This window comes from Lissotriton helveticus, chromosome 6, assembly GCF_964261635.1.
Source record: "Lissotriton helveticus chromosome 6, aLisHel1.1, whole genome shotgun sequence".
In the NCBI taxonomy this organism is placed as follows: Eukaryota; Metazoa; Chordata; class Amphibia; order Caudata; family Salamandridae; genus Lissotriton; species Lissotriton helveticus.
The window spans coordinates 1,052,310,646-1,052,324,799 of record NC_136067.1 but is presented as its reverse complement, the minus strand read 5'-3'; the positions used below and the strand labels follow the sequence as shown (position 1 = coordinate 1,052,324,799).

General features: G+C 47.1%; 1 protein-coding gene across 1 annotated transcript in view; it reads left to right on the top strand.

Annotated features, from left to right (window-relative positions):
* Positions 1 to 14,154, top strand: part of SHPRH (SNF2 histone linker PHD RING helicase) — an 884,400-nt gene that overhangs the window by 558,228 nt on the left and 312,018 nt on the right. The window contains exons 20-21 of the mRNA XM_078648685.1: positions 7,398 to 7,460; positions 8,044 to 8,269. Of these exons, the coding sequence (XP_078504811.1) occupies positions 7,398 to 7,460; positions 8,044 to 8,269 (289 nt within the window). The remainder of the gene's footprint in view (positions 1 to 7,397; positions 7,461 to 8,043; positions 8,270 to 14,154) is intronic.

Here is a 14,154-nt window from a genome sequence, read left to right as displayed (position 1 = left end):
ATGAAGCCACCCTTATCTCCCTCCTCAAACCAGGCAGAGATAGCACACAATTAGGCTCATACCGACCTCTGGCTCTCCTAAATACTGACTATAAAATATTGGCATCCACTTTAGCGCAGAGACTAGCTCCCATCACACCTACACTGGTACACACCGATCAGAATGGTTTTGTACCCACGAGAAGCACCTCCCATAATATCCGCCGCCTGTTCAGAGTGCAGGAATACGCGGTGCAACAATGGCCAAGATCGGGGTGCCTAGTGCTAGACTTGGAGAAGGCCTTTGATTCGGTGGAGTGGCCTTACCTTAGAGCGGTATTGCAGAAATATGAATTAGGAGATGCCTTGATCGATATGGTTCAACTACTGTATCAAACGCCCACAGTGCGGGTCCGCACAGGCGGTCTTTTGTCCGATGCCGTCAGAGTTCGGAGAGGCACCAGACAGGGTTGCCCCCTGTCGCCGCTGCTCTTCTCGCTAGCTATAGAACCATTAGCGGAACTACTGCGAAGGCAAAGTGCGGATTGTGGTATCCCCCTGGCAGACGGCATCCACGCGGTCTCTCTATATGCAGATGACTGGTTAACTGGGGTAAATCCGGGGTGTATTCCTTCAGCCCAGAATTGCCAGAGTGTGAGGTGCGACTAGGCGGAGTACAACTGGCCTGGCACACCGCCATGTTCAAGTACTTAGGTATTCATGTTTACAGGTCCCCGGCAGATGTGCTGGAGGGTAACCTGGTCAGAGCCATCTCCTCCCTGCAAGCGCAAATAACCTTTTGGAAAACGCTCCCCCTGAATGTCCCAAGCCGAGTAACCTTGACGAAAATGATTGTTTTACCAAGGTTACTATACTACTACTCCAACATACCAGTCTACGTTCCGAACCGCATCTTCCGAGAATTGGAATCCATGATTAGAACCCTCATCTGGAACGTTGGTAGACCCCGAGTGGCGCTGACGAAACTATATGCGCCAGTAGCAGCGGGAGGCCTAGCGGTTCCCAACCAGGAATTATACTACCTGGCCGCGCAACTGCAATGGGTGGTTGGATGGCTAAGTGGGAAGTGTCTAACTGACACCACCTCGAATACCACGGCCCTCACTCATACGCAGGTGCTTACGCTGTTACATCCCCTGGCCAAACTCCCTCGTCCACGGCAACTCCACCTTGCAGTGGCTCACAAGTGCTATACACGCAGCTTGCGGCTCACACGAACGATGACGCCCTATGCCCCCGCACTCCCACTGCTAGGCACTCCTAGAGAAGGAGGAGCAATCACCTCACTCATGCTGGAAAGATGGGTGCAAGCCGGGATAGACACGATGGCTGAGTTGTACGCAGACGGTGCTCTGCTCCCATTTGATAAGTTAGCGGAGAACACTGACCTGCCAGCAGGGCAATTTCTATTGCACACATCGTTGATGCGCACGTATGTCAAAGTTTGGGGAGACATGACCGAGGAACCGCAGACTCATTTATTAATGCAGTACCTACATGTTATGGGGAATGGGTCACATGTGATCCACTGGTTAGCGGAGGCACTACTATCGCACATGACCTGCACCCTTCAACCACTGAGAGATAAATGGGCAGCGGACAGGGGCCGAGACTGAACAGACAAGGAATGGGAAAGGATATTAGAAGGGCCCACCTACATTCCACGCAACTCGCGTTTCAAAATCATTCAATTTTACATTATACACAGAGCATACCTGTCACCTGATAAAATAAATCAATACTTTGCAACTGACACATCCGTTTGCCCGAGATGCTCCCTAGTGAATGCAAACCTCCTACATATGCTCTGGGACTGCCCTAGACTATCGACATACTGGCACAACATAACATCGCTATTAACACAAGGGGCTGGCGAAGAGCTACCACATGCATGGGAAACATGTTTGTTAGGTTTATTTAAACGGTCAAAACGCAACAAAGTATGTGCCAGGTTTTGGGATCTGGGATTGGTCACCGCCAAGAGGCTCATCACCAGGCACTGGAAGGGTGCGGACCCACCGCGCATTCAACACTGGCGCACGTCCTTTAATAATTGGGCGGTAGCAGAAGGTGCCACACTACGCAGGGAGGAGACGGCGGGACTCAGAGCCATTCCAATAGCACAGCCCTGGGACGATATTTTAAAATCCTTTCACCAGGCATATCTCGAACAGGGAATCACATAGACGTTTAACACACAAGGCTCCACCAATATGATAGGCGACAGAAGGGAAAACATAACGCACCTACAGGGGGAACTCTTGCCCCGGTAGCCAGAGACATGATGCACCAGAGAAACGAGGGGGCTACCCACACGACATACATGAGCAGACCAGCGTCGTCCCCGCACGCTTGAAATTGACTGCCAATATTTCGCGCTCTGCGCACTTATGTTGCGCGCATCCGCTTCCGCCATGTAACCTCAACGCCTGGTTGCAATAACACACGCCTACCAGCACGCATGAACATTCTCTCCACCTACGCATCTTACAGAAAATCCCCAGACTACAGCTCTTTATTTTTACTTCTCTTCTTTCCTTTTATTTCCCCCCTCTCATATCCCCCCTCTACTTTATTGTAGACCCCTTTCACTGTCGACCTATACAGTTGCTCTCCCCCCCCCCGGTTGTCTGAGTTAATAATGTGCCGACAATTTCTTTAGCGGACACTTTAGTTACAATGTTTGACACAAAATGATAGCCTTTGATCCGCAGTACTTGCATCTACACTTGAGGAGATTCTCCACATAACAGGTCCATCAGGCGCGATCTGTGACAAGTGGAACTGACGCATAAGTAAGAGGATGGGCACCACCTGACAAATCCGCAGAATCGGAACCATTACTGCAATTGACCAATGGGGCAAGACATCATTTGTCGCCACTATGGGCGCATAGTTGCACCACGCAGTAGACCACGTTTTTGTGACGGGAACCATACACTCAACTCCTGAACACCATTATATCGCCAAGCTGGCGGCCCATAGCTCTGTAGAGATGGGAAACACTTTTCTATTACACGTGAAGTGAGGAAAGGTTATTTGTTCTAGATATTTCCGTTCCCCCTCCCGCACTAATGGTTGTGGTATGAGACATATGTGTAATCTAATGTTATTGCTGTACACGATCATTACTGGGGCCTGGAGGGTTTACCTACTGTCATCCTCAATGTATTGCATTGTATTGTGATAATAACTGAAAATTCAATAAACATGTTCAAACAAAAAATGAGGTCAAAAAACATATAGTCTTGTTGGGTCCAAGCATGCTTCTCTGCTCCACCTAGCAGCACTTAGGCATGTATAGGACAGATGCTGGCAGGGTCCAGCTCCTCCCTGCACTCATAATCTGGTGTCCGCAATATCTTCAACTGGCAGGGAGTACTCAGATTCCACAAATCCGGCAAACCACAGGTCACCCATGATGCCCCCAGTCACTCACCTCAGGGCCTTTTACTGGGTCCCATAACCAACTTGTGATGGAGGGCCTTAAAGACATCAATTGGGCTCACACCATGGGTTTAGCTCTGGCAGCAGGTGGCACCCCAGCACACAGTGGACGTTTCTGGCTCACAGTTCTCAGGTACCACCCCAGGGACAAATACCTCCACAGTCACAGGAAGCGGCCCCTAACCCATCGCTTCATCACTGTAGGCAACAGCACCTTTTCTCCCCGGTGCAGTCACCGTTTGATCTAGACTTCACAGGCCCTCGGCTTTCTAACCACCTCCAGGATGAGGTATTTCAGGCCTTCCCATCAGGTCCTTACCCCTTTGCGGTCACGAGGGAGCCACCAGTTACCAGGGAAGGAAAGGGTGGGGGAGCAAGGATGGGTGTAGTGCCTTCCCCCTAAACCCTCCACCTGGCTGGTAACTCCAGGACCTGCCCACAGTTGCGGCTCACCACTGCTCCTCACCCCGCTACTCTGGACAGCACTTGTTGGCCCAGGACCGGCGACCTGCAAGATGAAGAGTAACAATTCCCTCCGCTTGACACAATCACCCTCTCTGCAGTCAGCATCTCCCTGGTGCAGGGGGGGGCGCCTTCTCTGCCGTCAGTCTCTCTGCTGGCAGTCCAGGCTTTAGTGCCCGCTTCATACAGCCCGCGGTCAGGGGCCACAACGCCACCATTCTGGGCTTTGTAACCTCTCAAGATGCCTGGTGCGGTCGATACTCGCTCACAGGCTTCCCAGCACTTTTGTTCTCCCCCAGAGGGTTGCGGGTGCCCCGTCATTGCCTGCAGGCACCAGCGCTTACTCTTAGGCATTACTGTGCATCAGACTGGCAGGATTATTCAGGATACTATTCACAGACTGTGGGAGGTCCCCGCTAGTGCTGCCAGGCCCCCGCCCTTGGCATTTTTCAAGCATGGGAATGTAAGTGTAGCACCCTGCACTAATCCAGACAACCCTTACTGTGATTTTAGTGATCTTAGACAAACTTAGAAAGCTGTCTAAGTGAAAGCTGTGGAGAGCAGCCTTCAGGCATATTCCAGAAGGAGTGTAAAGCAACTTGTTTTACCAGAACATAATCTTTTTGATATAGATTAAGTGAAAAAGAACCACACAACTTATTTATAAAAATATGTATTTATTAAAAGACACTCACTAACGCATACCAATATCTCTTACCCTGAGATATATACAATGCACACAGTACTTTGTAAATAAACAGGTGAGTAGCACAAAAACACAGTGGTCACCAGGGGGAACCCAAAACATATACTAAAATAGAGGGATGCGAATCGCAACTCAAGTCAAGACTGTACCCAGAGGACGTAGAAATGCAAGGAACCACCCGAAGTAAGTAACCAGGAACCCCACGGAGGCTGTGTGCAGAGCGGGAACACGACTGCATGCTCAATTCAAGTCAATGGGTAAATTGCGGTTGCAATTGTAAAGAAGAAGGACCCTTCCCAGTGGACGCTGAAGAAACCCCATGGAAGACAGAATGTTGGAGAGCCACCCCACCCGTGGATACCCTAGGAACCAGAATACTTACACCAGGGAAGATGGGTGCATAGGTGTGAAGTGTCGTCGGAACCCGCCATCAAACCCAATGGAGGACTTCAGTAAGATGCTGCTGGCGAGGATGAGAAAAGTTTCCGGTGGAACTGAAAGTGGATTCAAGATGAGAAGTACCTGCAAGCAGATGGGAAAGATTTTATACCACTCGGAAGTGACCAGGAGGCATGGAAGACGTTGCGTGCCTACAGATGCAGGGAAGTGACTCCTTCACTTCAAGGGAGATTCTTTCAGATGTCTTGGATGTCCACAGGTCATAGGAGGATCCTATATGGAGCACACGCACAGACGTTGCAGCAGACGAGCAGGGCGATGCGACCAGGAGCAGCAGGAGTTTTTCCAGTTGCAGACTCGGTGCCCAGAGCAAATTCCAGCGTAGTCCAGAGTACCCAGACTGTCAAAGAAGAAGTAGTGTCTTGATATGAATCTTGTCCCATGACGAATCTAGGGACCCACCCACAGGTAAGCCCTTAAATACCCTTAGGAAAGGGTTGGGATGATTCAAGGGTCCCTCCCAGAGGAGGGGCTGGACAGTGGGGAGGATACTCCCATGTCCTTTGTCCAGTTTTGCGCCAGAGCAGAAGCCAATGGCTCCCTGAACTGGAGTATGCGAGAAGGGCACCAAATGTGCCCTTCAAGCTGACTCAGTGATGCTGGCAAGGGCCCCCACCCTGCCCCAATACACTAAACCCAGTCGGGGACGTGGTCACACCTCCCTGTGACAGGATATCGATTGTTCTGCCTTCCCCTGCTTGAGCTTGGCTCAGCAACAGGACGGCATAAACATGTCCTGTTCTGCAAGTCTGGTACTGGGAGCACTGAGGGCCTCCCGGAGCTGCTTTACAGTGCATGGAATCATACCTCCAACACTGTTTATGGTGTGGCGGTATGATTCCAACATGTTGATACCAAACATGACAGGGTTCGTTACAGCCAGTTTATAGATGTTCATTGCATAATGACACATGGCCACTCTATGTATCGTAATGGCTGATACACTTACAACCCGGGAGAATGGACTCCGAAGGTTGTAGGGGTGTCCCGCTCATGAAGGGGGAACTTAGAACAGAGCAACCTGCTTTCAGGATTTAAAGGCCTGCACTAAAGGTGACTTCTAGGTTTTAAGTGCGGTGACCTCAGATATAGGAAAACCTATATCTGTTGTAAGTGGTGCTAGCACTAGCTTACACAGGCTGCAATGGCTGGCCTGTAGCCACAATTTGAGTGGTATCTCATGGGTGGCATAATACCTGCTGCAGCCCATGGGAGACCCCTGGTGTACCTATGCCCTGGGTACTCAGTACCATATACTAGGGACTTATAAAAGTACACCAGGAGCCAATCTGGGATGTACCCAAGTACTCAACATAACCAGTTTAAGGGAGGAAGCACAGAGACTGAGGTTCTGATTAGCCAGTCAGACTAGTCAGAAACAGCATAACGCCAGGCAAAAAGTGGGGGTAACCATGCAGAAGGATCCTACCTTCCTACAGCTCTCCTGCTTGCCAACAGAGCCTTCACTTAACAGTGGAAGGCTGTACCGGCCACTCCATTAGCTACTTGGTATGAGGCAATGCGGGAATGGGTGAGAGCCGAGAGGGAGGCCCTGCGATATGAAGAAGTCTAGTATCTTCCTAAGCAACCAAATTTTGGTGGCCTGGGACACCCTCCTTGACCAATTCCAACAACTTACTTGGAACAATGATTTGCCCCTGTTAGCCTAACAGGGCCACCAGTATCACATGTGCATACTTTCTCAATCCTTCCGTTACCCCCCTCCCCCAACCTGCATTGCCACCCCTTCCCAGAAAGCCCGGAGTCAGTTGTACTTAATTACTTGAGGGATTTCCGGCCCACAGCACTGCATGCTAGCCCAACCTTCAGCTCAGTTTGCACCACAGTTGTCGCTTTAACCTGGTCTTACACCAGCGCCCTTAACGGATATGGCCTTGCCTACCTCTGGCTTAGAATTGCCACTTCCCTCCTTCAGTTTAGTGGTAATACCCCAGCCAGTTGGGTGGACACTTTAACATGCAGCTGCATAATGCCCTTTAACTTAATGCCTAGCACCAAGATGTTTTGGTGGCTGACTCACATAATTCTTTGCATTGCGTACATGCTATTACCTTGGAAATAATTGTAAAGTAGTTATATACTGCTTCAGAATATTACGAAGGGCTTGTGATGCTGTCTGTATTTGCATATGAAAACCCTTATAAAAACAGTTAAAAAATATATAGTTCAAAGTGATTTCTGTCATGCTTTCTGCACCCCTGTTTAAAAAACAGAAAGCACAGGAAGAAATTAAGTTTGCCTCAATTGTTTGTTTTATTTGTGAGCATTAAATACATTTCCTTGTTTTCCATCTTTGGTTGCAGCTGTATCTTCTGTAAGAGTGATGAATTGTTTACAGAGTATGAGTCAAAGCTGTTCTCACACACGTAAGTGCAAAACATTTTGATTAATACAGTAATATTTGATGTTTTCTGTTCTACATAATTCAAAGCGATAGCTCACAGTTGTAACCTCATGTTCTGTAGTGAATGTGTAACAAGCTGTCCATTAAGTCTACTAGCTGGCCATGCAGTCTAAGAAATTTTACTTGAAAATGCCTATTTACTGCAGGCAGCTCCATAACATTCTACATCAGTACCATGGCTTACCTTGAATTGGAATCACTTGGTCACTGAGTGGAACTGGATTGTTGTGTGGATGGAAACCGCAATGAGAATTATGTAAATTAGACGCTATAACTGTGACACTGAAATATATAAAAACTAAATTACATTTATTTAGACATGTTAAGTGGCGAGTGCTACTCTTGAGGATTAACATGGTGCTGTTGGGGAAACCAGGTGTGAAGGGCAAACAGGGTGATATAGGGATGGAGGCATTACAGGGTTATTTAGCAAAGGTGGGTCCTGTCACGTAGATTTGCATGCTTAAATGTAGCTTGGGACTTGTGAGATATTCTTGGACATCTTCTAAGTGAATGACTAATAGTTTACTTTGGTGTATTTAAAGTGTTAAAGGACAGACCGCTATCTTCGAGGAGATGATAGAAGATGAAGAAGGCCTGTTGGATGACCGTTTGCCAACCACAAGTCGAGGACTTTGGGCAGCGAGCGAGACTGAGCGCTCCTTGAAATCTATTCTGTCTTTTGCCAAAACTCACAGATTGGACGCCAGACTAGTGGAAGAAGGGAGCAGCTTTATGGAACTATTTGAAGCATGGAAGAAGGAATATAAGGTACCACTGTATATCACACATATAACTGTGAGAGACACACTCTATTAGTGTTACTTTGATGGTGGTTAGTGGCTGTTACTAGTAAAAAAGAGATAATAATGAAGAAGCATTTTAAAGGCACAGTGGTACATGGCACCAGAAAATTATCAATACAGAAAGAGAGCGTGGATCACCCTTTGGAAGAGCAGCACAGCTTTGTGCATGGTTAAATGTGATGGGTTGGAGAAACAGCAATTACTACCATGATGCATATATATTGATAACTTGATTACAAATGTATCTGCTACCTGTATACACATCAATATATGAGGCCTGAAGTAGGGAAAATAATCAAGGCGCATATTCAGGCTATTAAGGAAGGATCCTGTAGATCTAGTGTTTCTGATGGATACTTCTAGCTGCAGATTTCTTAATTTTAGAATATTCCCAAGTACCAAACTGGATACAGAGATTTTTAACAGTAGTGCTCCTCCATGCCGACAGGTGGCATGATGAGGCTCCTCATTGACTCTGAACCCCCCATGCAGTGACTGGAGTGCAGCTCCATTTTAGCGCCACCCCTGCATGGCTTCCAGTACAGTCCCTGAGCTCTGCTCCCAACTTTATCAGTCTTCTGGCTGTTACTAAACTCTGCGTTAGGTAAGGAAGTACCCTTTGAAATGTACCGAAGACAATTTAAGAATAGCAGGTGAAGCTCTACATCACAAAGCATAAGTAGTTGCGGTCTTCACATAGGTTCTGCTCCCATTCTCATGGGCCTGGTCCTAGTTACGAGGCCGAATCAACAACTGCTCCACCTTTCACTCAGAATCTTTGGGTAAATCAAAGCACAAACAAGTGAACCGTTACTCAACTCCATCTAGCCACTCTAGTTTCAACAAGAAGTCGCGAGGGAGTCTAGCTTGGATGCACCATCCTTGGAGGTCACCAGCCACAGAGCTGACACCCTAGCTGGTGCTATATGCCCGTGACCCATGGGCCATCGTCGACCTCGAATCAGATTGAGGCCTTCAAGACGCCATGCTGCAAGGCTATAGTGACTCTCTCTGGCATGTCTTTGGGCCCCCTGGAACTACAGGGTCCTCCAGACGGGTTGCCACCAGAAGTTCCTCCCCCACCTCCTTCTACCCCTTAGCTTCCCTTTACTGGGTCCATACTGGGGTACAAGCTTCCACTTTGGTCCCAAGGCCCATGCTAGTCCCCACTCATTTGATGCAGTTGCTGCAACCACTGGTGCTGATTGATGATCCAGTTCTAACACCCATTCTGGCTAGTGCTACAAAATAACTTAAGCTAAGTCAGGTAGCATACTTCCTGAGTCTTGCCCAATGCCTCTACCATGACAGTGTCAGCAGAGGCACCACTCTCTATTTCACTCTGATTCTGATCCCATACCAGAACAGGAAGAACCCTAAAATACTGACAGTGATGGGGATGGCCTGCTTCCCTCTCATTATACTGATGATGCATTAGACCATAACTTACTAAATGTCAGTGGGCTTGGCACTTCCCCTGAACTTCAACTTTACTTGCTACATAGACCATCTATGAAGGAAAGGGCCCCATTTTCAATGTTAACAGCACCTGTAACTGTGCATCTTTTGCTGAGTATGGGCAAATCACAGTCATAAGGTTATAGATGCAATATATATGTATGCCTAACTTTTCTTTTTTTTATTATTAGCCCCAAATGCTTATTCATGTATTCCCTTTATTATTTGACTTGTTCCCTATTGAAATTTATTTTTTAGAATTAAATCAATTTTATTTGTTTTCATATACAGTAACTAAAAGCAAGGAAATATAGACAACACTTAAGCCTCACCTACATCCACTGGTCGGAGAGGAAAATAGAAAGGGAATGAGTAGAAACTGGGAGAGGAGGGTATGAAGGTAACTAGGTAGGGTGGAGACGAATGGAGTTCAAATGTCCATAGATAAGGGGAAGGAAGACAAGGTGATAAGGAACCATAGGGTAATGCTCGTTGATCACTGCTTTCTCCCAGCACAATCTAAACGGAGAAGAGAAGGCGAGGGACCATCAAGGCAGATCATGGGTTGCCACTGTAAGGCGGAGCCCTCGTAGGTGTGCAGGACATGGCAATTCCTGGAAGCTCTGCAACAGGAACCGAAGGCATGGGCCCCAGGTTTTATCAAATTGTGGGAGCCTATGTTTAACAAGGGCATTCAGCTTTTCCATGCCAAGGAGGTCCTACAGTCTATATAACCAGTCTGTGTGGGTAGGCACTACCTCCGTGCCCCATTTCAACAGATTTACCTGTTTGGTTGCACAGAGGGTAAGGGTGTTGACTTTCCCTTTTGTCGACCGAAGTGGATAGATCAATGCATTAGGGAGACACAACAAGACATAACTGGGAAATTGGGGTATCTCAATATCGTACATATAATCAATGTCTGTTAGGATGTCAGCCCAGAAATGATCCAATTTAGGGCAATGTCATAAGAGGTGAAACAATGTGCCCATCAGGCAACAAATACGCCAACATCTGTCATCGTCACTTTATTTATATTTTGCAGTACATTCGGCGTGTAGTACCAATAATGAGGGATTTTAATTAGTCTCCTTTCCAGAATCGCTGCAGACTGAGGTGCATGAGCGATATAGAATGTCTGACCATTCTTTATTTGAGAAAGGGCGTTCATATTCCAATTCCCAGCGCAGTCGAGCCAGGGAAGTGCTAGAGTTTGGGAGAGTGTTAAGAAAAGCATAAATGTGGGAGCGTAGATTTTAATCTTCATGTTATGTTATGTTAGGTTGATTTTATAAGGCCCACAGCTACCCATTGAGGATTTCCCAGCGCCGGCCTGAAGGAACAGAGAGGAACAAAAAAGTAAAGATTATTTATTAAACAACCAAGTTTTTAAAAGTTTGAGAAAGTTTGCATATATTGTTTCACTGCGGAGCGCTATGGGGAGAGAGTTCTACAGGGATGGACCCAGGTAAGCAAGCAAACAACCTCTTGTCCTTGTAAGTTTGACTCTGGGGACAAGATTTTGCAGATATTGAGGAGCAGTGCCATCCTTGATCTTGAACATATAGAACAAGGCTTTAAACTTGGTACGGCTTTCGACCCAAAGCCAATTGATTGGTAAGAAGCCACTTTACAAATTTTACGAGGAGTCTGCTTGCAAACTTGCGTACTAGAGGTTGGGTTACCCAGTGTTTAATGGCGACATAGCACCAGTATGTCAGGCAGGCCATAGTTTGTTTTTAGTTGTGCAGAGTCAAGCAGGCCTCGTAGATACCATTGGTCGGCTATCCTCTTACAATTAGTTACTTGCCAAGAGGAAAACGCTGCGCCGTACAGTGGAGGTGGGAAGTCTGGGTTCCTAATTATGGGTGTTATCGGTCAAATAGGCATGGGGAGTTTTTTAGCTAGTCTACTTCTGTCCCATGTCCCAACAGTCACCCTCACAATCTGGGAAATGTATACCACTGATAGGCAGTGTTTTTTAAGTGGCCAGGGTATTTTCCATATGTGTATGCCGGTGATCGCTTAGACTATAAAACGCCAATGCTTCTCCTTGCTCTGCCTCTGCCTTCCACCATGCATCTCAACTGCGCCATCTGATAGTAGCACACTAAAGGGGGAATTCTCAACCCCACTCTTAGCCACAGGCAGACAGGAGCATCTCCTAGCCAGTCGCGAGACCGCTTACCATCCCAAATTAATGTTTTGAACTGTTCGAGTCCCTCATGGATATGTGGGGATGTGGCTGCAGGGGGAGCATTTGCATTGAATAGAGAATCATTAAGAGAAGACACCCTGATACCCACTATCCTACAAAGCCACAATATGAAGCCCTCTCACAAGGATTGGAAAACGGAGCGGGCGGTAGCCAGCAGGGATGCATAATTGTGTTCCGCTATTTTTTCAATAGTAGAATACAGTTATAATATAGTAGAATACAGTTGGATACCCAGGTATTGGACCACCTGAATTGCCCAAGTGAAGGGCATGAGGCTCTCCAGCTGAGCTCTCTTGCTCAGAGGAATAGTGAGATTGAGGGCCTGGGACTTGCGCATTTTAATCTTGAAGACGGAGACCCTGCCTAGCGTCTCTACTCCGTGCAGCAGGTGGGGTAGAGAACAATGGGGTTGAGTAATTGCCACTAGGGCATCATTCGCATATAGAGCCAGTTTGTAAACCTGGTTTCCAATGGTTAGTCTCTCAATTTGGGGGTGCCTGCAGATCCACTCGGCAAAGAGCAAATAAAAGTGGGGAATAAGGTCATCATTGACGAGTTCCCAATGAAATGGGGAAAGGCTTGGACAGCAACCGATTGACCTGCACTGAGGCAGTGGGATCTTCATAGCTGAACCAGACCCAGTTGTGGAAGAGTGAACCTAAACCCGCCCTGACTAGGACTAACTGAAGAAAATGCCAGTGCACTCGGTCAAGTGCTTTTTCAGCATCGATCGAGATTAACAAACCGGAAATTCAGGATTGAGTTGCTTTATCAATAAAATGGAGGATCTGCTTAGTATCACCACTGCGGTTTCTCTCAAGAATACACACAGCTTGATCTGGGTCTATCAGCCACGGCATGTTTGAACCCAAGCGAGCAGCTAGTACACTGGTAAAAATATTAGCATCTACATTTACAAGTGAGATTGGTCTGTACGAAGAGCAGAGAGTATGGACCTTCTAGGGTTTAGGAATGACAGTAATAATAGCTGCCTTCATCATATCTGTGAGGGTGCCCTGCTCCCTAAAGGAGTTATACAGTTGGGTCAATATAAGGGCTAACTGGTCAGCAAATGTTTTGTAGAAAGCGGAGGTACGGCCATCCTGACCAGGCGCCTTGTCCAACTGGAGTTTCCCCATTGCCATGAGTATTTCCTCCACGGTTTTGTCTTGTTCTAAACAGAGAGCATCACAAGTGGATAGACTTGTTAGGGGAGCTTGGACTATTTAGTTAGAGGCCTCAGTGATTGAGCTGCTCCACTGAGTATAACTCGGCATAGAAGTGTTCAAATTCAACGGCTATTCGTTCATCCTGGCATACACTCTAGCTAGATTGAAGCTGAATTTCTGCAACCCTATTGGTGCTGGATTTGGACCCTCAAGCAATGAGCAAGTAGCCGCCCCACATTATGGCCACCGGCATAATACTTCTGCTTAGTGCGGAGGGGGGCATATTCCGCGGTATCAATGTCTAGGGCTTTACGTTGCTTCCTGGTCAAGGCCAGTTGGCACCTTATCTTATGTGAACCTGATTGTCTGTGGGTATCCTCTATTGCCCTCACTTTTTCCTCCAATCTTTGTTGAGTTTGGCAGCTATAGCTATAAAAGTGCCTCTCACCACTACCTTAAGAGTTTCCCAAAGTAGCCCTACTGAGGTGTCTGGGTTATTATTTGAAGTAAGGTAGACCTTTATGGTTTTCCTGTTTCTGTAATGGTGGGCTCGTAAGCAAATAACTTGGGGCCAGATGTATGAAGCCTTTTTCACGTTCGCAAACGGGACGATTCTCAGAATCAGCCCGTTTGCGAACGGGAAAAAGCCTTTAGGGATGTTTCATCCCAAAAGTGTCTCGCAAAATATGGAATCGCAAAATTTGTGATTCCCTATTTTGTGGATGCATTTAAGGAATTGCAAATTGTGATATCTTAAATGCAATTCTGGAAGCACCCAAGTTGTGCGATTTTGCCTTAAGAAATCACAAATTACCACCAACTTCAAGTTGGTGGTAATTTGCGATTTCCTTCAAAAATGCACTTTTTGCATTTTTCAAAGTGCAATGTGGCGCACATACATGCCCTAAGGGCATGTATGTGCACCACATCTGCACACATGCATATTTCAGGGATGCAACAGGGTGTCCTTCTGGCACCCTTGAAATTGCATTCGCAATTTGCGAG